Source organism: Trachurus japonicus, chromosome 23, assembly GCF_045865225.1.
Source record: "Trachurus japonicus isolate A0001 chromosome 23, Traja_1.0".
Taxonomy (NCBI): domain Eukaryota; kingdom Metazoa; phylum Chordata; class Actinopteri; order Carangiformes; family Carangidae; genus Trachurus; species Trachurus japonicus.
Window position 1 is genome coordinate 22,409,377 of NC_140929.1, and position 23,677 is coordinate 22,433,053.

Consider the following 23,677-nt stretch of genomic DNA (forward strand, 5'->3'; position numbering starts at 1 on the left):
CAGCATCATTACATCATTACTTCCTCTGCCTTAGACCCTCAGTGTGTGAGTGAGCAACAGAGCAGTGTTCAGTTCTTCTTCTTCCTGCTCATTTCCATTTATGGTGTTATGCAGTTAATGAAAAAAATAGAAAAGTTAACATATGTAATCATCTAATGTATGCATGGAATAAATATGAAATGATTGTTTACAACATGGAATATGGACATATGGAAATGGAATTGGTCGATTGATAAGAGTTGATGAAGGCAGCATTAATTAAAGGTCAGGTACAGTAAAATAAAGTAAAGGAAACTTTATTGTCCCTCGAGGGGAAATTTGTTTTGGGCCCAGTGCCCACACTGACACTGAGTATAGGTACCCGGGTTGTAGCCCAAACCTCCTTGAGATAGGTACTTTATTAACCCTTTGCAGGCAATTACAGCAGCAACATCATACATTCATCACACACAGGCAACATCAGAATATAAAAACAGGAAACAGATCTACATACAAAATTGTAAAAAAAAAAAAAAAATTAAAAAAAGAAAGAAAAGGGTTGGTGCGTGGCGCAGTGGTTAAAGCGGCCGCCCCATGTAGAGGCTACAGTCCTCAACGTAGGCGTCACCGGTTCGAATCCCGCGTCGGGCAGACCTTTCCTGCATGTCATTCCCCCTCTCTCTGCCTCCCCCTTTCCTGTCTATCTCACTATGCATTATCAAATAAAGGCAAAAACGCCAAAAAATATACTTCAAAAAAAAAAAAGAAAGAAAGAAAAAAGTGAAATAGAAGCTAAAATAGACAGTCTGTTCTAGACAATTTCTGCCAAAAAAACACAACAAAAGAACAACAAATAAAACAATAAAATGCTGATAAGATAAGGTAGAATAAAATAGATAAATACTATAAACTAAAGTGCAGGAGTTATTGCACATCAAAGAGTTTGATGGCAGCTGGCAGGGACCGCTCCTTTAGATGCCAAAGAACAAAGGCTGGACGTCTCACTCTGTCTCTGTCTCACTCTGTCCAGCTGCTCTGCAGTGGGTTTGAATCCACTGTCTCATTCTTTCAGTCACTAACCAGAGCTCATGGCCACGTATGAGGATCAGACCAAACACTTTCCACTCCTCTTTATTGAAACTATGAACCATCCTGTTCTGCCAGTCCACAGCCACTGTCCCCAGCCTCAGCAGCCTCAGAGGACATGTTGGATCTCCCAGCCAGCGCTGCTTCTCCTTCCTGACACGTCACATGTTTTGCCAAAACCTCCTTGAACCAAGCCAAAGTTTCTTCTCCATGACCTCTCTTAACTTGCTCGCCCTCAGCTGAACTCCTCCTGGCTTGCTGCTCCCTGCCTGGCCTGAGAACAGAGCTCCCCTATGCCCCTTTGATTAGATTACATCTCATTAGTTTAATTTGTGCATGAACTGAAATGTAAAAACAACAACTGTCCGCAGGCTTCAGAGGGAGGCCAGAGCTTTATTACATTTCTGAGAGTCAATAAAAAAATGAATATGTCAGTTGATGAGCCTCATAAAAAGCTGATTGCACCTATTGTGCGAAAAGAGCCACGTTAACTGTTTCCCATGTGTTCATGCTGTCAGTGTAGACAAAATGCACAAGACAAAGAAAGCAGAAGTAAGTAAGAGGACCTTGAGTTAAGATTTCTCTCCAAAGTTGATAATGAACAAGGTCAAGTTGAGTTGAGAAAGTGTTTTGGAAGAATGTTATTTGTGTGTCTGCAGTGGCAATGATCATGTTCAAGGTCGCTGAAGATAGGGCATGCTCTTTTGCAAGTGCTTCAGGTTTGTAAGTGCAGCAGCTGTACTGAGGTTTCAGCAGGAAACACACAGACCAAACAAAGTAAAGTCACTATCAACAGCCCAAGTTCAACCCACAAGGTCATGATGTGCAGCTCTGTGTAGCCGCTGCACACAGGAAGCTCTTGGGCTTCACTTCTCATCAAAGCTAATTTGGTCATTTCCGTCGGGCTTAATAAAAATAGTAGTGTATGTTGCTCTTCTCAAAACCAGCAATTAAAAAACACGTTACAAAGAACAGAGAGAATGTAACCAAACAATTCAATTTAAAACTCATCAAATATAATGCAAAGCAATAGAAGCATGATGATATATTAATGGATCTCATCATTAGTTTAAATGTGACCATGAGAAAAGAAGGAAGTATTCAGTTAATTGATTTTAGATTGATCCTTCGAAAAGTTCTGCCTGGATAAAAGTTATGTAAGCAATGATAAGAAAAGAACTAAATGAAGAAGTTTAGGAACAACATGAGGGAGAATTTGATTAAAAGTTATCTGTCAAATCACTTGCAAAAGACTTCAAAGTCTTTTACAAGTGATTTGACAGTGTGCTTTTGCTAGTGACCCTTTTTTCCTTTGTTCACTCCTATCCTATGCTCCAACGCACCTGTTTTTCAAGATTTTTTAGGTGTGCATCAGCCTCCACACCTTGATTAAAAGTTATCTGGAAATATAAAGTTTCTGTGAAGTACTGGGGTGAGGTCACGTATCTGCTTCAACCTTTTGTATGGCTTCTTTAATTACAGTGAGTCAGGACTTTAGAGCTGTTTCAGAGGAAATCTCTTGTTGCTCGTCAGTGTCCATTAAATACATAAAGTCTCTATTATATAAATAGGATTAGGCTTATAATATATATGTTTTAGTTTTGAAAGAGGCCAGTTAGGATTGTGTAACTCATACAATTGTAGAAAAAAAAGACTGAATGAGATGTCTGCTAGTGAAAACTGTTTATGACATAATGTCTTTTTATTTTTAACTCAGTCTATGTGACCTGAATGCTCTCTGTGATTCATCCCTGTGATAATATTTGTTTCCTTCTGTGTACTCTGGTCTTCTCTGCCTTTTACTTTCCTTTAAATAACTGAGAGAACTGTCCCAGAATCCCAAAATGCTTTGCTCTCTGTTCCAGTGCAAATGGAAACATATTAACCAGGGCTTGAATGGTGTGAACTTGAACTAGAAAATGCTGGCATTTGCAGCCATATTGGTTACGGCCACAACCTACTGAATCTTGCATGTTTTTTTGTTTTTTTTATCCCAAGAAGCCCCGTTCCTTCTTTAAACCAGCCCAGCAGCCTCAAGGATAAAGCAGCTAGTTTACTGATAGGACAAACACGAGGACTGATTCTACAGAGATCTGTGAGGAGTGAGTGAAAGCATTCAGGATGTTTGTATGTCAGAGATACAGGCACAGAGCAGGGGGCACAGACAGGCTGAGGAGGACGAGCAGGCCTATAGGCTGCAGGGGGGCTGTGTGTTATGAAACAACAACATGTTAGCCCCGCCCACCTCCACTGGCCAATCTAATCCCTTTCCTCGCTCACATGCTACGACCGCTGCAGCCCTCACACACAGACACAGGCAGACGGGCCTCAATGCAGCCGAGGGGGTGCACGCCTTTAAGGGATCAGCATCCTCTCATCCCATTGGACGAAGAGAGGCATGGCTGCAGCATCCTATTGGGTACCAGCCTGTATCACCACTACCATCACCACCACCATCATCGTCGTCGTCATCATCTATGTAACCTGTGTGCAGCATCAGCGGGGGAGGTTTACAGGGAACAACATGTTCATATGATATGTATGGCCAAGCTGTGCAGTGAATTCAGTCCAACAATTTAAGTAACGTCTAATAATTTGCCCCTAATGAATTTCCCTTTAGGGTTAATAAAGTCATTCTTATTCTTATTCTTAATGTGTGAAAATCAAACATGTTAAAGAAAAGTTCAACATATTGACAAATTCGCCCATTGCCGTAATCCCTATATAGGAGTAGGTTCATTACCTTTAATTATTGGTGCATGTTGTTTTGAGATCTGCGGGGCAGAGACGTGAGCTGCTCAGTGAACACAATTGAGGTGAATGGTACATTGACCTCTGTTCCTCAAAGCTCATCAAATACACAATCCAACAACTCCAAAACACTCTCATGGACAAGTTTTGACCTGCACATTCACCATGCTATGAAAAAATCATGTATAATTATGTAACATTACGACACACAAAGAAAAAACTCTGCACTACTTGCGCTTTTGAAATCACTGTCATGTATGCCATGTATGCATTTGCCTCCAAAACAACTCTGTCTCGTAATGTTACATTATTATTTCAACAACATGCACTGACAATTAAAGGTAATGAACCTACTCCTATGGGATTGTAGCCTAGCAATAGGCGAATTTGGCAAAATGTTGAATTATCCCTTTAAACAGACATGTTAAAATCCAAGGACGTCTTGTCTCCTGCTGAGGCTCGTTTGTGAATTCATAAAGGTGAAAGTAGAAAATGATTGAACAAATTGTTGATGTGTGAAGCAGCAAGGAAGGAAGGAAGTGGAGGAGGAGGAGTGGTTGAGAAGAGTCAAACATTGTGCCTCTGTTCACAGGCTTCCTCTTCTCCTCTCTGACGCAGTGACTGCTGACTGAGCCCGATAAACACTGGAGAGGAACCTTGTCTGATCCTCAAACCACAAAGCACAAAACCCAGAGGTGACTGCACCTGCTGCATTATGATAGGGCAAAGTAAACTTCCTTGTAATTTTGTGTGGGAAGAGATGTAGCTGCAGGGGATTAAGTTGTCTACATTTAGATGCATGGTCACGGTCCACTACAAACCAGAATGGTATCCGCGGGTCACTCCGACATACCGCCACTCCGACATTGACGTCTAATTGTCGTAATGGCGGCACTTCCATTAATTGAAAACGTCCCACCACTCCGACAATTTTTGTTTCCATTGTCGGAATGGCGGTACTTTCCTTTTTTGGAAACGTCCCGCCATTCCGACATAAGGTCATTAAATGTGTAGGTTAATAATGATCACCGCGTCCCTGCCTGCCCATCTCTCTCCTCTAACAGCACTTTGACTCTGATCAACGCCCTTGTCACATCCCATCTCGATTATAAAATGCATTATTATTATTATTATTATTATTATTATTGGCGCTGTGCTACTTAGTTTGCAGCTGTGGTCGAGAGAGCTAGAGAGTTAATGGAGAGAGGGACCGCTACGCCGGTGAATCAGATCAGTGATGTTGTTTTTTATTGTATCACAGTGGTTACAGTAGCCTACGTTCAACAGGATCAGTGGTTCTCATGGGGGTCCTGGACCCCTGCATATTTTTGATCTCTCCTTTAGCCTGGCCGGGTCTGGCTCCAAGTTTAATTATAGACAATTTGATCTGCAGACGCACAGAGGCATGCGTAAAACACATATTTTGACTACTTCGTGCTGTTGCTATTTTTTTTAAAGTTACCTTTCGTTTCCTTTGGATTTTTGTGCGTATTATGGAGCCGTCCTGGTCCATGTTTGTAAGCCTTTTTACCAGGAGTAAATTCCCAAAAGTTGCAACAACTTGTAGTGATCCACTGGGTTTTGCCTGGCCAGCTGGGGTAGTTGATTTGCTGGTTTGCTCCCCAGGTTTTTTTCATTGTGTATTAGGCCAGGGAAATGATCAATTATCCTTGTGGTTTGCGCACTGGGACGTGCGGACCTTTAATGAATGAATGAATGTTTCTTTTTTGCTGTAAGTTGTGTGCGTAATGCGTAAAAGTGCATTAGTGGGACCGAGGGTTTAAATGGAGAAGTGACGTGGTGAGAGGGGAGGAGAGGCGGCATAGTGGATTATTTTTCCTGGTGGATTACCCTGTGGATCATAAAGGCCCGTTTGGACACCTCACAACCCGTTTTCAGCCAAGCGGGATGAGGGAGAGGACTGGTGGTCACCTCGGCGGAGCCGCGGCGTCTCTCCCGTGTGGACAGTAGGACAAACAAACTCTCTCTCACTCACCCTCACCACGCGTCAACTCACACACGCACGCACGCACGCACGCGCACACACACACACACACACACACACACACACACACACACACACACACATGTCCGGCACGGACAGTGACAGTGCGCTCGCGCACCCACACACACACTCATTCCCACTCGGACTTAATGGACAGTGGGAGGGAGGAGGTCTTTCGGGTTCTGTTGATCTATGTGTAATTGTTTACTATATGCCGCCTGTGATGGGCACGTTTTGAGTTCAGTGAAATACAGAGACTCAGACTAAGTAGCGACTTTGTTTATTGCTTCCCTGGACGCACCAGTAGCCGAGCCTATCCGCCTGCAGCAGGACTGCGTTGTGCCAGTTCCCCTTATATCCTTATTGTAAGGGAAATTGTTACAAACTAACATCGGAGTGTGTGATTGTAAATGGCGAGACTTTGTGTTTGTGTTAATTTATTAAGCTTCCACTGACTGTATCACATCTGTACACATGTCTTAAAACATGAAAAAAAAAAAAAAAAAAAAGCCTTGTCGGAATGGCGGGACGAAACTGTCGGAATGGCAGGACGTTTTCATGTCGGAATGGTGGTATGTCTGAATGGTGACATGTCTGAATAGTAGAATGTCGGAATGGCGATATGTCGGAGTGGCAGCATGTCGGAATGGCAGCATGTAACCAGCTAGAATAGTACGAGACAGCTCTTTCTTTCTTCTGTATACAACGGACAATGAGCACTCAGGGTCAATGGGTGCAACAAGGAGCTCAAATGTATCTGGTGTCACTCTTCTGTGGCATTTCGCCATCCCACAGAGCTGATATCATCACAGAGATGATGATGAAAAGTATAGCAGAGGTGTACCACGACCCATAACAATATAGGTCATGTTTCTGCAGACTGGGCAAAGTACAGGTGGTGACTGACATAAATAATATATCCTTGACAATGACAGACTCCTCGAAGCATAATTAATGTTTAATTTACAGGTGAAAGTCCACCTGTGTCCGGGTCCACCCAGATAAGGTAAACAGACCTGTTGAGGATTACAGTGAAGGAAAAACTGCCTCTCCTGCTGTTTTGTTAAAAATCTACTGAGATGGAACTGGGTCTCAAGACTCCTAACACTGGCCTTTTTTTTTTTTTGGTTTACAGGATTTTTTTATTGGATGATTTAATAACTATACTTAATTAAAATACAGTTTAATTTATAATGATTTAATAATTTATAAATGGCCTGCCCTGCTGTTCATTCACCTGCTGTTTTACTTGTTAATATTAGTGGAAATCTGTCATCAACAGTTTTATAGACTTCTATAGACAATTGGAAAGAGAGAAAGAAAGATTCTACACATGAATAAATACATAATCATATTATGACAGGCCTACTGCATTATAGGCTATCTATCTATCTATCTATCTATCTATCTATCTATCTATCTATCTATCTATCTATAGGAGTAGGCCTATAGTTTGCCTTATACTGTAGCCTATACAGAAAACATGCAATGTAGGCTATAATGTCATGTTGATTATCATAAATATACTTTCTTAGTTGCAATATTAATAATTGCCTTTAGATTGTTTGGGAAATCCTACAGGAGCTCATAGTGGGAATGAATGGGGGTGTTTGAGTCAAATGTGTGGCTCTCAGGAGAGGTTAATATTGGATCTGGGTCTGACACTGTAGCCTAAATAGTAATTACACTTTTACATTCACACATCAAGCAATGCTCATGGTGTGAGGTGCAGTTTAAAAAATGTCCATGCAGGATGTCTAGCTCTGTTCAAAGAGAGTGTTTGACTGTACATCACCATCAGCCTGTAGTTTCTCCATAACTGCTTGAGTCAGCGCTCTGCTGTTGGTTATGGACACAGACAGAGAGAGAGAGGGGGAAAAAAAAACGACCGACCATCATATTTCCAAGTCTTCCATAACTGACAGGCGGGAACAAAAATACCACGCAGGCACCCCTCCTTACACGTGAACCCAGCCTGCATGGTCACGGTGGTGGGAATCTATTCACCTCCTCCTCCTGCTGCTGCTGCGCCTCCTCCTCCTCCTCCTCCTCTCTGCTGCCACTCCAGCTCCACACCAGCCTGCTGTCTGTCTCCTCTTCGTCGGGCCACCGCACCAGCTAACTAATATCAGCCTTTAGTAACACCTGGGGAAAAAAAATAAGAGTGAGTATTCCTCTCCCTTTTTTCTGCTTCTTTCTCTTCAGCGGGGGGCTCGTGGCGGTGCTGCTGCACGTGATGCGTGCCCGGCGGCGCAGCAGCAATGGATGCTCCGCTCCGCTCGGCTCGGCTCCGCTGAAGGAATCCATTGTGTGTCAATGTATGCGCAGTTAAACTTACAGTAAATCAACTGTTTGAAACCACAAGGCGGGTTTTTATGAGCGTGTTCGTTCGGTGTCGATATTTTAAAAGTTATGGGGTAATATAAAACAAATTTGCTTAATTATTTATTAGTCTAATAATGTGCTGAATTTCAGTTCGTCACAGTAACAGTTAACTGTAATGGTGTAAAGTGCAGCAGCTGGAGCTAATTAAGCTAGCTTTGTGGTTTCACACCATTTCTCCGTTTCGCCGCAATTGTTGTATTTACATTTTACCACATTTTACCGTTATTTATCCCGCTGTGAGCACTTGACATTGAGGATGGACCGTGTGTCTTTATGTGTGTACTAATGAAGCCATATTGTGTAACGCGCACAGACAGGAAACAATGAACTCGCAGTGAACTTGAACTCTTCCCCTCTGTCGCAGTTACTTTCTCAACCCGTCGTTAAAGACGCCTTGTTAACACATTTTTGAACCCTTCGCTGTGTTGCGTTCAATGTCCTCTCCCCGCAGCATCACTACCAGAACCAAGGGCGATTGTAGGGCTCAGGCCCAGGCTGGTTACATAACCTCAATTCCACTGAAACCATAGGACAAGAGGGGAGCCTATCCACTTACTACAGTCACTCACTCATTTACAGCCCGTGTAGATAGGACACACACCCTACAGTCCTAGTCACAGCACTAAAAGAGATTTTATGAGGCTGAAATGGGGCACTGTGTTTTTCAGCTATCGACTCCTCAGTCCGCCTGCACCCACACAGCCGTGATGAGGTGTGTCTCTCTCTGCTGCTCAGACACAAACCACCTCCCCTCCTCCTCTGCCTGCCTATTTCTAGTGTCCATTTGACCTTGTTATGAGCTGATATCTTAACTTGTTGGCAGTGTGTACGGGGCAGAACATGTGACAGAACAATATGAGCTCTCGGGGGCTTTTGTTCTTTATGGCTACTGATAGCCAAGGTCAGTGTTTTCCAATCTGAGCCCCCCCCCCCAGGACCTTTAGAGAGCTGTTGGGGTGCCTGGGTGTAGATTCGAGTGAATGAATCAGTTCATTTTATTTTACCATGATATGTCCCTCAATTTGAGACATTTTTGACATCTGATTTTGATATAGGCTAATCATGTATTATGTCTAATAATAAGTAGTATGATTTTCCTCTTGGCTCAGTTTATGAATTAGTATTTGGGTCGGGGAAGCTCTGGTTTCAGTCGTACACTACACTACACACTCTATTCTCTAGTCGCTTTTTGTCATTTTGAATTTGACCTTGATATGATATGAACTCAGCCTGTTGCTGAACAGCTGAACCGTGCCATGTGACTTGTGCAGATTGCATTGCATAGCCAACTCAATTTAGATATTATTGTGTTTTTACTGGAATTATTGAACCTGATTGAACCTGATTTCTTTTTAAAAAAGAAACTCTATTAGAAACTCCTGCCTTCGTGTTGATATTGAAACCTGTTGACAGAAAACCACATGAGCAGCGCTGTGGGAGAGGAAGTGTGCACTGGAGGATGAAGCTGAAACACTGTGAATGTTGTTAAGCAGTAATACAGTGGTAAAAAATGATACTGATCATACTTTATTGGACATTTTGTCTCTCAAGCAATTTGGAACTATTCTATTTTGCAACTATCACAGTCGTACGGTTGCACAGCAGTCTGACTCTAGGGACAGGTGTTGCCAGAGATGGAAATTTCTAGGGCAAAGTCCTTGTTAGTTAGAAGGAAGTTTGATGTTAGTGATTGAGACATGGTCATCATTTCTTGTCTCAAAAATAACTTATTAATCATTTATAAACAGTGGATTTTCTTTGAGTGTCAGAGCACAGCACAGGAAGTCGTAGTAAAACTACTTTGGATTTCAAATTGCTGCCGTTCAGTGTGTCATTTTGATCCCCTTGGCCTAGTCCTGGTGGGGGTCACATGTTGTGGGGGGGTCACATGGGGCATTAATGACATGTGCACATGCTACACGTCTCAGATCTGTTCCTTGTTGCCTCATTACAGTTAACTACTGCATCCAACTGCACTTATTAGTAGCACGTTCTTGCAAGTTACAGTTGAACTCACTGTCGCCTCCAAACCCACATTTTCCCTCTGTGATGAGTCTGTCGCACCATGTGATCAGAGCTGGAAAAATCCACAAGGATGAGTCAAGGACCTGAAGGCAGCACAACAGCAGCACCTAGTGAGACTGAATCCAACTTGGACCTGACCTGACTCAGAACTAAGCCCAAGAAGTTGTGTAATACTACACACACAGTAATTGTAGAGTATACTTTGTAGATGGTGTCTAAAGTGGGTTTTGTGATATTAAAGGAGACATATTATGCCCCTTTCCACAAATTAAAATAGTTCCCAGGTGTCTTGAAGACATATCTGTGACATGCTTTGGTCAAAATACCCCAAGTATCAAACATCACAGCTCTTTTCATCCTCTCAAAACAGCCCTGTTCAGAACGGCTGGTTTCAGTGCCTGTCCCTTTAAATGCAAATGAACCACTGCTCACCCCCCCCTTCTACTGGTACCAGGTAGGTTGTGGTATTATGCAAATTCAAATCCTAGTTACATCACTGGAAGCAGTGTTTCCGGTAGAATTCTTTTAAAGGGATAGTTCACCCAAAATTCAATTTTCACTCATTATCTACTCACCCTCATGTCGACTAAGAGCTGTGAGATTTTTCAGAGTCCTCCGTTCCCTCTCTGAGTTACGGGGGGGTCCGCGTAGCAGTATTTGTCCATATAATGGTTGTGAATGGATACCACTTTTCTTCGTCCAAAAAGACACACCAAAAAACATCCAAATACCTCCATACTGCTCGTCTGTAATGTCCCTCTTGTATTGAAGCCCCGACATGAGAAATTGTTCTGCCGGTCAGTGCAAATCACGAGAGATTTGCACTGACACAGGAAGAGCAGTGAACTGAGACACTGGGAGCTTCCGCTACAAACAAGCTTAAAATATAGACTTACTTAATTTTTTCGGAACAATTTCTCATGTCGGGGCTTCAATACAAGAGGGACATTACAGACGAGCAGTATGGAGGTATTTGGATGTTTTTTGGTGTGTCTTTTTGGACGAAGAAAAGTGGTATCCATTCACAACCATTATATGGACAAATACTGCTGTAACTCAGAGAAGGAACGGAGGACTCTGAAAATTCTCACAGCTCTTAGTTGACATGAGTGAGTGAGTAGATAATGAGTGAAATTTGAATTTTGGGTGAACTATCCCTTTAAGGAGTGGCGGCAACCCCCCCACCCACCCCGTGATTGCAACATTATTGGGGCATGTCGTGTTAAACTTATGGGCTACAATAATAATCATCAATATTGTTTATTTATAAGCCCAGCGGACTGAGACATTCAGTTTTTTTTTTTTTTTTTGCTTTTCCACAAGCACTCGAGCACAAGATTGAAAAACACACCGGAGACAGCAACCACTGATCTCTACCGAGACTGTGGAAGGTGGAGACATGTGGTGGTGGTGCATTTGCGACAATAAAAAAAAAAGAAAAGAAATTTTAAGGAGTGGCGGTTAGGATTTAAGAATGGCAGCCTGCCACTCCTAAATGAATGTAGAAAAAACACTGCTGGAAGACATCTGAGGGAACAGCCTGTAAAACCACATGGATTTCAACCTGCACATTACAGATTGTTTTGTCAATTCTCACATTTCACAAGGCAAGACAAACACCCAAATATATGTTAAAGAGCCTTCAAAAAGTGATATTTCCATAATATATCTCCTTTAATATAATTTTTCAGTTCCCTCCTGTACCACTAGGGGCTTTATACGGTCTCATCATGCAACATCATCTGTGAAGAACTCCTTATTCCTAGTGAGATAAGTGTCAGAGCATCACAGATGATAAACTGTCTGTTTGACACATACAGTACAGTACAGGAGATGGATACAGTCAGTCACCATGATAACATACTCTTACACATCATGTATGTACAGATTAGCATTAGCATGATGCTGTGTAGGAACAGAGAGCTGATAGCTGCTGAAAGTCAGTAAGATGATGACGGAAACGCTCTGATAAGACTCAAGTATTTAAAGTGAACTGCGGCTTTTAGTCAGTTTGTAAGTTGTTTGGATCCTGCACTTTGACTCCACCATGATGTCTCGTTTCCTGATGCCCATCCGCGCCTCCTCCTGTAAGTCTCTGTGGCCATGCTCCTCTCCTCAGCGCTGTGATCGGCCAAGACTGGCTCTGTTGTTGGTTGTTATTATTTTATACTGAGTTAGGACGGTGTGTATGGCTTTATTTTTTGAAACTATCAGCGTCTATGTTGATTGACAGGACGTGTCTCATGGACAGTTGTGATAATGCTTCATTTTGTTGTAGAATAGAATCAAATACTGAAAATAACTGTTGTATCTCCTTCTTGTTTCCTTTGTGTTTGTGCTTAGCTGTGGTCAGCTATTTGTTAGAGGTTGTGAGTTTGATTAATCAGTAACTTGATTGGTTGAAATCAATCTTCAGAGCTGTGATAATTAATTAGTTGTGAAGATTTGCTGCTTTTCAGAAAGAAACTCACCATCTTCAGCTTTGGGAACTTGTGGTGGCCATTTTTTTTTGGTTTACATGTTTGTTTTTATTGGACAATTTAATTAAAAAACATTCATTTATGATGATATAAATAATTTATCATTGGCCTACTGTTCATGTGTTCATCTGTTATCAACTAGTTTATAGACTGTGAAATGAATGAATTATTTACCTTCATTAAGACAGTGTTTGACTGTGACCTTATAGCTGTGTGTGTTTCACAGTCAACAGGCTGATTATGGGATGAACAACAAGGCTTGTAGTCTGTATCTAACAGTAAATAACTACATTAGGGAGGTTGAAGCGGATGTTTGACATCATGTCCTCTCTGTGTCTCTCTGCAGCTGCCATCATGTCTTCAGTTCTGCAGAAGCTGATCAGCCCTCTGTCCGGCGCCCCCGCTGCCGAGCCCCCCAGGAACAAGGTGACGGTGGTGGGAGTGGGCCAGGTGGGCATGGCCTGCGCCGTCAGCATCCTGCTGCGGGTAAGACACAGCAACATCAGCACTTCTATCACATGAGGATATAATAGGAAAAATAGAAATCCATACAAAAATCTGACACATGGTCATATGTGTGTTTTGTTATGCACTGCACTTTAAAGATAAATAAAGTCATTTGAATTGAACTGAATTGTATGCGACAAGATCTTATTTCCATAAACTCCTCCCCCTGCTCAGGACCTGTGTGATGAGCTGGCTCTGGTTGATGTGATGGAGGACCGTCTGAAGGGAGAGATGATGGATCTGCAGCACGGCAGCCTCTTCCTCAAGACCTCCAAGATCGTCGCTGACAAAGGTCAGTGTCAAAGAAAGAGTCTAAACATCGCTCAGTGGTGATGGGAATAACAGCGTTATTCACTCACTTACTCACAGCACTACTTCTTCCAGACTTTTTAGAAAGTTACAGTTTCCCCCTTACTGAAAATAAAATGTGCCGTTACTTGACTCAAGAAGTCCCTTCACAAAATAATACACCTGTTTAAGTGTATGTTATTTACTGTACACATTTGTTTCAGTCTATCAACTAGTTGGGGAAAAATACGTTTATCTGGAACTAACCAATTCACTCAGTATTGTGCGGTTAGGGTAAGGATTTTTTTTTTTAAGTAAACGAAATAGTTACCTTTCCTGGTAATTCAATTCAGTTCAATTTCCTTTTATTGTCATTGAGCAATAAAGCACAACAAAATTTAAGTGCATCTTTCTTTGATAATTTAATAAGGTAAAGGAATTATACAAAGAGTAATTTAAGATATATATATATATATATATATATATATATATATATATATATATTAAAAAAGGTAGAGTAGAGTAACTATAACTATGGTAATTACTTTTTTAAAGTAACGTGCTTGATTCAGTTACCTGTCAGAACAGAGACTGTGTCCACATCTCTAATGGGAAATGAGCTGATAAGTGCCGTTGTGCACAGGGACATTGATTGTGGTTATTATTTAACACAGTGTGTCAGTGTGAGAGCTGTGAGTACTTCTGTTATCTGAGGCCGTGAGTGATTACAGTTTTAGTGGAGTGGCCCCAGTGGGAATGTAACCTCCAACCTCACAAGAGTGAACGCTCACTTCACTCAGAGCTCAGACTGATGTGCAGTAAAGACTCAACATCAAAGCCACTTATTCATTCATTAATACAAACAGTGCATTAAAGGATAGTGGTAATAAAGAGTGTAAATCTATCTGCTCTCCTTCTCCTCCAGACTACGCAGTGACGGCCAACTCCCGCCTGGTGGTGGTGACGGCCGGCGTCCGCCAGCAGGAGGGCGAGAGCCGCCTCAACCTGGTGCAGAGGAACGTCAACGTCTTCAAGTCCATCATCCCCCAGATCATCAAGCACAGCCCCAACTGCACGCTCATCGTGGTCTCCAACCCCGGTAAATACACTAACACGCACACACACACATCATCTTCTGCTGTGTGTGTGTACAACACTCATCTGCTGTAACCCCTCCCCCTCCACAGTGGACGTGCTGACCTACGTCACCTGGAAGCTGAGCGGTCTGCCCAAGCACCGCGTCATCGGCAGCGGCACCAACCTGGACTCGGCCCGCTTCCGCTACATGATGGCTGAACGCCTGGGCATCCACGCCAGCTCCTTCAACGGCTGGGTGCTGGGCGAGCACGGAGACACCAGCGGTGAGGACCTGCAGGAAAACACTCACTTATTTATTATCACTCAAAATCATAGAGATACAGTATTTGTCTGATAAGTCGTCTGATACGACAGAAGGGCCACATTGAGGAAAAAAAAAAATTCACAGACTTCGAGAATAAAGTCATAGTTTTAGGAGAACAAAATCATAATATTACGAGAAAATATCTTAACCAGTAGTTTTAGAGGAGGAGAGTTGTTAAAATGAGGCCGTGGAGCATTTTGTGAAGTTGTACTTCAGTATAGGTTTCACAGACAAGGAGATACTTAATCTTTTGGCACATCAGCACCACATTGTCATCAGTATCAGGACTTTGAAAAGAATATGCAAGAAAATGCATCTACTCCCATAAATGTATTACTTTTTCCTCATCAAATTGCTACTTTATTTTCATAAAATTATGACTTTTTTCTCGTAATATGACTTTTTCCCCATAAAATTATGACATTTTCTCGTAATGTGCCTTTTTTTTAAATAGAATTATGACTTTTTCTCATAATATTCTTGTAAAGTTATGACTTTTTCCTCATGAAATTGCTACTTTATTCTCGTAAAATTATGACTTTATTCTCGTAAAATTATGACTTTTTTCTCATAATATGACTTTTTCGTAAAATTAAGACTTTTTTTCGTAATATGACTTTTTCTTGTAAACTATGACTTTATTCTTAAAGTCTGTGAAAACATTTTTTTTCTCAATGAGGCCTTAATACTACGTCATAGTCTGGAGGGAATTATTATTATTATTGGAAACTTGATGTCAATTTTTTGTGTGTGTTTTTTTCCAGTGCCTGTGTGGAGCGGCGCTAACGTGGCTGGAGTCAACCTGCAGAAGCTGAACCCTGAGATCGGCACCGAGGGCGACAAGGAGCAGTGGAAGGCCACACACAAGGCTGTGGTGGACAGGTACGCTGTAGCCAGGGAGCAGGGATTACAACCAGATAACAAAACACAATGTTGTTGTTGTGCATGTGTACACAACTCAGGTCCAACACAAACATTTGCATGCACTCAACCCTGCAGGTTTTATTACAGGATCTTAACAGGGTTATATTGTGTGGTGTAGTAGGGCTGAGCTGTATCTGTCCTCCAGGGGGCAGTGGTTGGAGACAAGCTGGTCTGGTAGTTGATAGCAGGTCAACTGTGACTATATGATACTAACAGACTGTGTGTTGTGTCTCAGTGCCTACGAGGTGATCAAGCTGAAGGGATACACCAACTGGGCCATTGGCCTGAGCGTGGCCGACCTGACTGAGAGCATCATCAAGAACATGAGCAGAGTACACCCCGTCTCCACCATGGTCAAGGTCAGACACACACACACACACACACACACACACACACACACACACACACACACACACACTTTGTCTTTCCCTATATGCCTGGAGCTGCACACACACACAACCCAAAGCCTAAATAAAGTAGTTGTTGCTTATGGATGCCATGGTTGCCAGACTATTTTTGGACCTGTTATCACGTGACCTTCATCCATTCTCCTCTGCTACAACTGCTCTTTGTTATCTCAGACACTGAGAGTGAAGGTCTGAACACACACAACGGTCTCGGTGGGACAGTCTCACATTTCTATGAACAATATCTTACACAAAAAGATTCTAAATTCACACAAACATTTGACAAACAGAGGCTTTAGTTCAGTTATTATCAGTAGTTGTTGTTGAGTTGAGTTGTTGAGTACTTTATTTGTCAGAATCTCTTCTGATATTTTTCTCGCGTCCAAAAGACTTGTTGCTCATAACAAAAAACATTACAAAATATAACACAATGTAAAACAAATCAAACAAACATCAGACAATAACAAAAACATTAGACAAATATAACACGAAACAAACATCAGGCATGTGACATGTGACATGCTATATACGTAACATCAAAGTGGCTGCAGTGCCTCCAAGTCCCTACACTAACCAACCCAACTGATTCAACATTTAACAGACTGAGGAATAAAAGAGTTCCTCAGTCTATTTAATCTAAAGTACAATTATCTGTATTACAGAAAACACTTCTATCAGATCAATCAGATTATTGCTGTTTGATATATTGATGAAAATGAAGTGAAAGACCATTTGCCTTTGTTGCTAAATGCTCTAAACAGAAGTCCTATAGCAGGAATATTAATACTCTGTGTATTATATACTGTATGTACCTCTGCCAGATGTTGTGTTTTTGGGGCAGTTCAACATAAATGTACTCATTTTGCAGCTGACTTACCAGTCTCATGCTGTGTGTGTGTGTGTGTGTGTTCAGCACAGAGCTCCAGTCAGATCACAGTTAGCCCTGTCTTATCATGAAGACTGGAAGTAGCCCGCCTCCGTCTGTTCACCATTCAACAACACATCTGCAAACACTTGAACCACATGTTGCTCCATTAGTTTAATGCCAGTCTGACAAGTTGTGGTTTTACATGCTGCAGTTGTTTCTTGATGAGCAACAGCTGGGCTGCAGCTTCCTGAAGCCTTGTCGCCACAGTTGAGGTTGCACGGCGTTGGTACTATTGTGTCTGTGTGGATGTGAAACCGGCGGCAACTGTACCTCAGAAACCACACTGCAGTTTGTCAAGAAATCCTGTTAGTGTAGTGGGTAAACAAATAAACTATGAATCGCCAATTAATTATTGTAGAGATGTTTTAGAGGTTCTGGATGCTTTCTCAGTCCTTCCAGAAAAATGCAGAGTTTTTTTGTGATTATGTGGGCTAAATCCTTGATTATGCACTATGCAGCACGTTATCTTAAAAAATCCAATGGAATATGCGGGATATTTATGCGATTTTATGCCATGAAATTGCGGGAACTTGCAAAAACTGCAGTTTGATGAATAGGAAAAAAAGTGATTCCCCCAACACTCTGTTCTCACCAGGCTACTGCCTTAATGTAAAGAGTCATTTCTACTACATCACAGACAGTGCTGGGAATCATTAAGTTCTCATCTTGTTTTATGTCAGACCTGAATAAACACATGGCTCAAACTTACAACAAAATGTTGATGAGTCAAACAAGTTCCGTATCTTTACAAAAAGAATACGCTACAACTTCTGTAAAAAAATTAATAAATTAAACAATAATATTAAATGTCTGCTTCCTGTTTCACAGAGACAGACGTCTTCTGTTCAAATAAGTTCTTCCAATGCACAAAGTGCAATCTCTTACTGTAACGTAAATGCACATACTACTAATATACTTACTGTAAGGGTTTTGAAACTAGTATGATTTAACCAACTGGTAACAAAAAAGTGCAATCTTCCAACTGTAAAGTTGCATCAACTCCTGAATAACTTTCCGATGACGTCACTTCTTAACGTTCCCAGGGCAACAGGAGGAAAATGGCTGCTCTTGTGTGAAGTAAATGCAATATTTTTCAACTTTATGCATAGATATATGTGACTTGTTTGCAACGAAAATGCAGGGATTATGAAATCATGCAACCCCCGCATATTTCACGCGGAAATTGCCGATTTATGCGGCGGAAGTGCGACGTATTTGAAAAAATGCGGCCACTACATTCATTCCTTCATTCATTCATTTTGATTTATTCCATTCATGGTATACATTCTTCACATGGTTGCACATATTTACATAATGTACACATTGTCACCATGAATGAAAAGGAGCAGGATGAAGAAAACTTATAGTATCTGTTGTTATAATTATATTGGCTTACTTCAACACCATAAATGTGCAGACTCGCGTTTTTTTTTTCTCAGAGCGTCCTTCTCACCCACCTCTATGTGTGTGTGTGTGTTTCCTCAGGACATGTATGGCATCGGCGAGGAGGTCTTCCTGTCTCTGCCCTGCGTGCTGAACGGCAGCGGCGTGAGCAGCGTGGTCAACATGACCCTGACAGACGGCGAGGTGGCCCAGCTGAAGAAGAGCGCCGACACACTCTGGGGCATCCAGAAGGACCTCAAGGACATTTGAACGCACCTTGCGCACACAGAGCACACACCATCGATGCAGAGGCCTGAGACACACACACACCCACACACACACTCCTTTTATAACATCCCCCCTCTTTTAGACTGTATCGCTGTTATTTTAAAGGATAATATCAGTGTTTTTCTTCAAAGTCCCCCTCAGACGTCAGAGCTGCATATTGTCACTGCCAATCACCCGACACCCAGAAGTCTAAAAAACACTCGTATGCTCCTTTAAAAGACACACTGTGGCTGTGTTACTGTGTTTGTGTTAGGAGACGTAAAGCTGACCTGTCACCTGCTCTGTATGTGGATTCTTGTGTTGCAGCTGTTTAGACCAGGATCAAACACAACCCTCCAAAAAGCCTAACGTGTCCAAAGTTCCTCCTTCAGCACTTCCTGTTCTGAGTCGTTCAAGACCCTAAAAATCCAAAAAGGCCGCCGCCCTCAGCCAGAGGCGGCACAGCAGACAGTCCACTGCTGGTTTAGGTCAACACAGGTTAAACTGACATTGTGAGTGTGAAGGTGCTTTTTTCTTCCCCTCTTGTTTCCTTGGTGTCGACAAAAGGGAGATGGAGCGAAAGAGTAGGAGTGGTTTCGTCCAGCTCGAGTTGTTTTTTTCTTTTGTTAAAAAAGCATCGATTTCTGACTGTGACCTTGTGTTGGAAAGTGTTTTGGAGAGAGTAACGTCTAACTTAATAAACTAAACCTCATGAAGGAAACTGTGTGTGGGAGTGTTTTACTTTCTGCAAATATGACCATTCATGGTCTTTTTGTTAGGTTTATCATTTGTTAAATAGTTGTTATAAATAGACACCAGCATCTTAAGAATGAAAATGCTTGAAGCAGATGCAAATACGGTATTTCAAAATGGATATTTACTATGTTGAAAATTGTGTTCAGAATTGCAATGATTTAATAATCAGAGTTTCTCAAATAAATGATAATTAACTATGAACCATCCACTCAATCACTACTGGGATTTGAGCAATCATTTGTACAGTCAGGGTTATTTGCAATGATATGAATTTACACTTATTTTCCACATTTTACAAAACAGTGAGAGCAGAGCAGCAGTTGTTAGATAACAGATGAACCAGTGAAACAACCATCTTCATTTACGTCACATTGAGGAGCTGCAACTGGAAACCAGCCAGTTTAGTTTCATACAACTGAATGAGTGAGACAACTACAAGCTAATAGATGATCCACCAATCATTAGTATGAATTCACTATACGTCCTGCTCATTGATAAAGGACGACAGACATGACACCTCACACTTGGAACTCATTAGGTCTCATTAGTCTTGCCAAATAGTGAGCCAGCATCAGTGTATGAAAACTGTTATAACTTTAAACGTTGATATTATTTAATTCATGATTTATAAAATATTAATTAAACGAACTGCCTGATTATAAACCATTTATAAATACTTTATAAGGGTAGTCTCACTTGAAAGCGGTGCCATTTTACATTAAGTCATCATAGCATATTTATTTTGTTATATGAGCACGTGTTTTCTGCTTTATTTATTTATTATTTATACTGGCTTCACCTCCATTTATGTAATTGTTACAGTGTAATGTCTCAGTGTTCAGGAAATCAAAGCACACAACAAATCAATCATTTGTTTTATGTTTTAATATTTTTTTAAAGGAATCATTTTTTTCCTACAGTGGAGATGAATCATTATTTTAAGATTTTGTCGAACTCCGTAGCAGATGTTTCCCACTAATGTGTGTCATGTGCAGGTTGCTTCGCCTTCACCTTCTGTCCAATTTGTCCCAAACCAGCTTCATGTGCTTAAAGTCTTCAGACTGTGCTTCTCTCCATCACGTGCAGCCTGACTCTTTGCTGTTAACTCATAATAATCATGGCTCATTCTCTCACTACAGGATGAAGCCCTGAGCCTCATTTTCCTCAACAAACAGAAACTGTAAAATGGTTTGTTGTAAAAACTTCTGACTGGTTGACTGGTGTACAGGGCGTAAGCTTCTCCTTTAATGTTTTATTATCAAATATGAGTTTTAAATTTTAGCCTCATTATATTTAATGTACTCAGCATTACACTTAGCTGCTGAGGCATGTGTAGATATTGTGAATAAAAGTGCTGTAGCGCCACCCTGTGTTCAGATTAAACAACTGCTGCTTTTTATTATATCACCAGTTCCTTTATTGTGACTTTGAGGTTTTTCCTTCAATATAAAAATCACCTGAACAGTTTCATTTGGATTCTCACAGTGATCACAGAGATAATACAGAGAAAAGATGATTAGGCTACAAAGCACTGTCACAGTACATGTAGGTACAAAAGTTTTATTCAGGGCAACATGATGTTACCTGAAGTAAAATGTCTCATGGAAAGACTTGTCTCTTTCAGGTAGGCACCTCAAGTTCTCGCGAGAATAGAGAGAGGGGTGAGAACTTCTTCGTCCTGGCCCTCTGCACGGCTCTCCTGTAGACGTAGCCGTTGTAGCGTTTCCCGAAGCGGAGGCCGAACGGGTTGAAGTTGAATTTGCTCCTGCGGTCGTTGCACAGCAGCTGCCGCTGGTCGTCGTTCTCCCTCAGGGAGAAACACAGGTTGGGATCCTCGTCCAGGAAGTCTGCTGCTGCGGCCCTGCTCCTCCTGAGCCCGGAGACCACTGATCCTGAGTCAGGGGGACACCACACAACATCACAGCATCAGCATGACTGACTCTGAACTCATTCAACATGTAAAGACTTTTTTTCTTACAAATACAACTGGAAAACGGTGATAAATCAGAATCAAACAATGGTATTAATGCTAATAATTCATCTAAAACAACCGCCTCATAATCCAGGACAAAGAGACATAGTCAATCTACCCTCACCTACCTCTTGCACACAGGCTACCTGTATATACTGCACAGCTCTTAGTATATAGGGTTCTTTTTTTTAAACTACATTGTTTTCTTTCTTTTTTTGTTTTAATTTTATTTTACTTATATTACTTATTTAACTGTCCCCTCCTTCTTGCACTATACACCAAGTCAATAACTCTTTAGTGCTATTATTTGGCAATAAATTCTGATTCTATATCGTGTTGTAGGCTATACACAAAAATTACAATATTAGGATCAAACTATTTATATATGTCACATAAGAATACAGGAATGAAATACAATCTGGTATTGCATAGCAGGAAAATATAGTTATGTAATATTGTTTCATAATTAATTCATATCTTACACTCTTCTTATTATTGATACATAACATTCAAGCACTATGCTACTGTCGTAGGCAGTGGATGTGAGTTAATGTTTTTTTTTTTATATATATAAGTGTTCAAAGTGTACAAAAAGTGTCAAACACTGACACATAACACAACACGAGAGCTGTTTCATATTCAGAAAGACAATGAATAAAATAAATAAATACAGCAGGGATCTCATTCAAATAAGTAGAAAATGAAGAAAATTAAACAAACAAAAACAAAACAAAAATAAATAAATATTGTCATGTCAATACATAGGTGTGTAATAATCACTGTTAACATAAATTCCATTAAATGCCAGGAAGTACAATAAATATCTTTTCATAATTTTCTAAAAAAGTTGTGTTCTTTTTATTTTTAATTAGGGATTTATAGAGAGAATTGAATTCAATTAAAAAATGAGAAAAGGTTGGTTTGGAGGTTGCAAATTTTTGCTTATGAATAAAGTATTTACCAAATAAAATGAAAAAAATAACTAAATACTGTTATGTACTGTTGAATAAATGTTGGTGTCAATGTTGACAGTGACAGTAAAGGATTCTAATTCTAATTCTAATAAAGTCATCATTGTAATGCACCCCATTTTAATCTGGAAAGAATGATCTTTAAATCTTAAACTAACTACTGATTGCAAATGTCAGGTTAGGTGAAAAGTACTATAGAATAAATGATAGACCATAGTCCATAATCAGAGCGAAGTAAAATGTCATCTGGTTAATTAGAATAGGTCAAATAAAACCTGGTAAAACTTGTGAAATGTTGTCTGTCATCTGTCCAGGGCACCCACCTGTTGCTGGTGTCCTCTGTGCAGAGTGGTATCCGGGCGGAGCGGCTCCCACGCTGCCTCCATCCTGACCAGCGATCAGCCCGCACACAACAACCAGGGCCACGAGTCTCATCTTCCAACACCGGGCCCACATCAGCAGGTACTAAACGCCTTCCCTCCATTCACACCTGTTTTATATCACCGCCGTGACCTCGTGCTCCCCCCCAGCTCTCGGCCAATCACAGCCGTCCGTGAGCTCTGCGCTGTAAATTGCTGCAAAGAGCTGCTGGTGGTTGCTGAAATGCATCTTTCATCTGCTCTTCTCAGAAATGATCATTCATCCAGTACAAGATAATATGTTAGTGCATGTTGGAAAAAGGACTAAAAAGCCGGGACGTGTAATTGCGCAGACCGGGCTGGGGTTTGGCTCCAGCAGCAGCAGCAGCAGGAAGGACTGGGTCGTCACTGGAAACCAGATGCTCACTTCTACTATATCCAGCTGCAGTAGAGGAGGTCGTATTCAGAGCTTTGTATTAGTAGGCTGCCACCATGTAGCATCACAGCAGACCTACATTTAAACTCCTACTTGACTAAAGATACTAATATCCTCCTTCTTTTATTGGTAGTACAAAATAAAAGTATATACTCCAGAAAATGGCCCCTGTATTTCTCTGTACTACAACTCACAAACATCTGGAATCTGACGAGGGGCCCCCACCAGCTCACAAGACCTAGTTGTATTTTAACACACTTCCATATGTGTGACACAGTGTGATACCTGGCATCCTGAGAAAGGGGTTGGGGTAAATAAAAGACTGTGTCATGTTTGATGTTGCCATCTTATGACTTATATTTTCTT

At 41.2% G+C, this 23,677-nt stretch overlaps 2 protein-coding genes across 6 annotated transcripts in view; one reads left to right on the forward strand and one right to left on the reverse strand.

Moving 5' to 3' along the window:
• ldhba (lactate dehydrogenase Ba) overlaps positions 1-19,538 on the forward strand; it is a 194,205-nt gene extending 174,667 nt beyond the window's left edge. Inside the window, exons 1-8 of one of the 5 annotated variants that reach the window (XM_085769402.1) lie at positions 4,407-4,511; positions 13,058-13,197; positions 13,393-13,510; positions 14,432-14,605; positions 14,694-14,867; positions 15,673-15,790; positions 16,068-16,191; positions 18,653-19,538. In XM_085769402.1, the coding sequence (XP_085625528.1) occupies positions 13,066-13,197; positions 13,393-13,510; positions 14,432-14,605; positions 14,694-14,867; positions 15,673-15,790; positions 16,068-16,191; positions 18,653-18,820 (1,008 nt within the window). In that variant the 5' untranslated portion in view covers positions 4,407-4,511; positions 13,058-13,065 and the 3' untranslated portion in view covers positions 18,821-19,538. Of the gene's footprint in view, positions 1-4,406; positions 4,512-7,879; positions 7,990-9,045; positions 9,108-13,057; positions 13,198-13,392; positions 13,511-14,431; positions 14,606-14,693; positions 14,868-15,672; positions 15,791-16,067; positions 16,192-18,652 lie in introns of those variants that run through there. The other 4 variants (XM_085769404.1, XM_085769401.1, XM_085769399.1 and 1 more) reach the window with 4 other exon arrangements.
• A 1,579-nt stretch (positions 19,539-21,117) lies between these two features.
• kiss2 (kisspeptin 2) lies at positions 21,118-22,979 on the reverse strand. Its single transcript, XM_085768856.1, has 2 exons — positions 22,840-22,979; positions 21,118-21,465 (listed from the first exon to the last, which is right to left on the reverse strand). The coding sequence occupies exons 1-2, from the start codon at positions 22,970-22,972 to the stop codon at positions 21,194-21,196; spliced, it is 405 nt and encodes a 134-aa protein (XP_085624982.1). The 5' UTR covers positions 22,973-22,979; the 3' UTR covers positions 21,118-21,193.
• Positions 22,980-23,677: the final 698 nt, after the last annotated feature.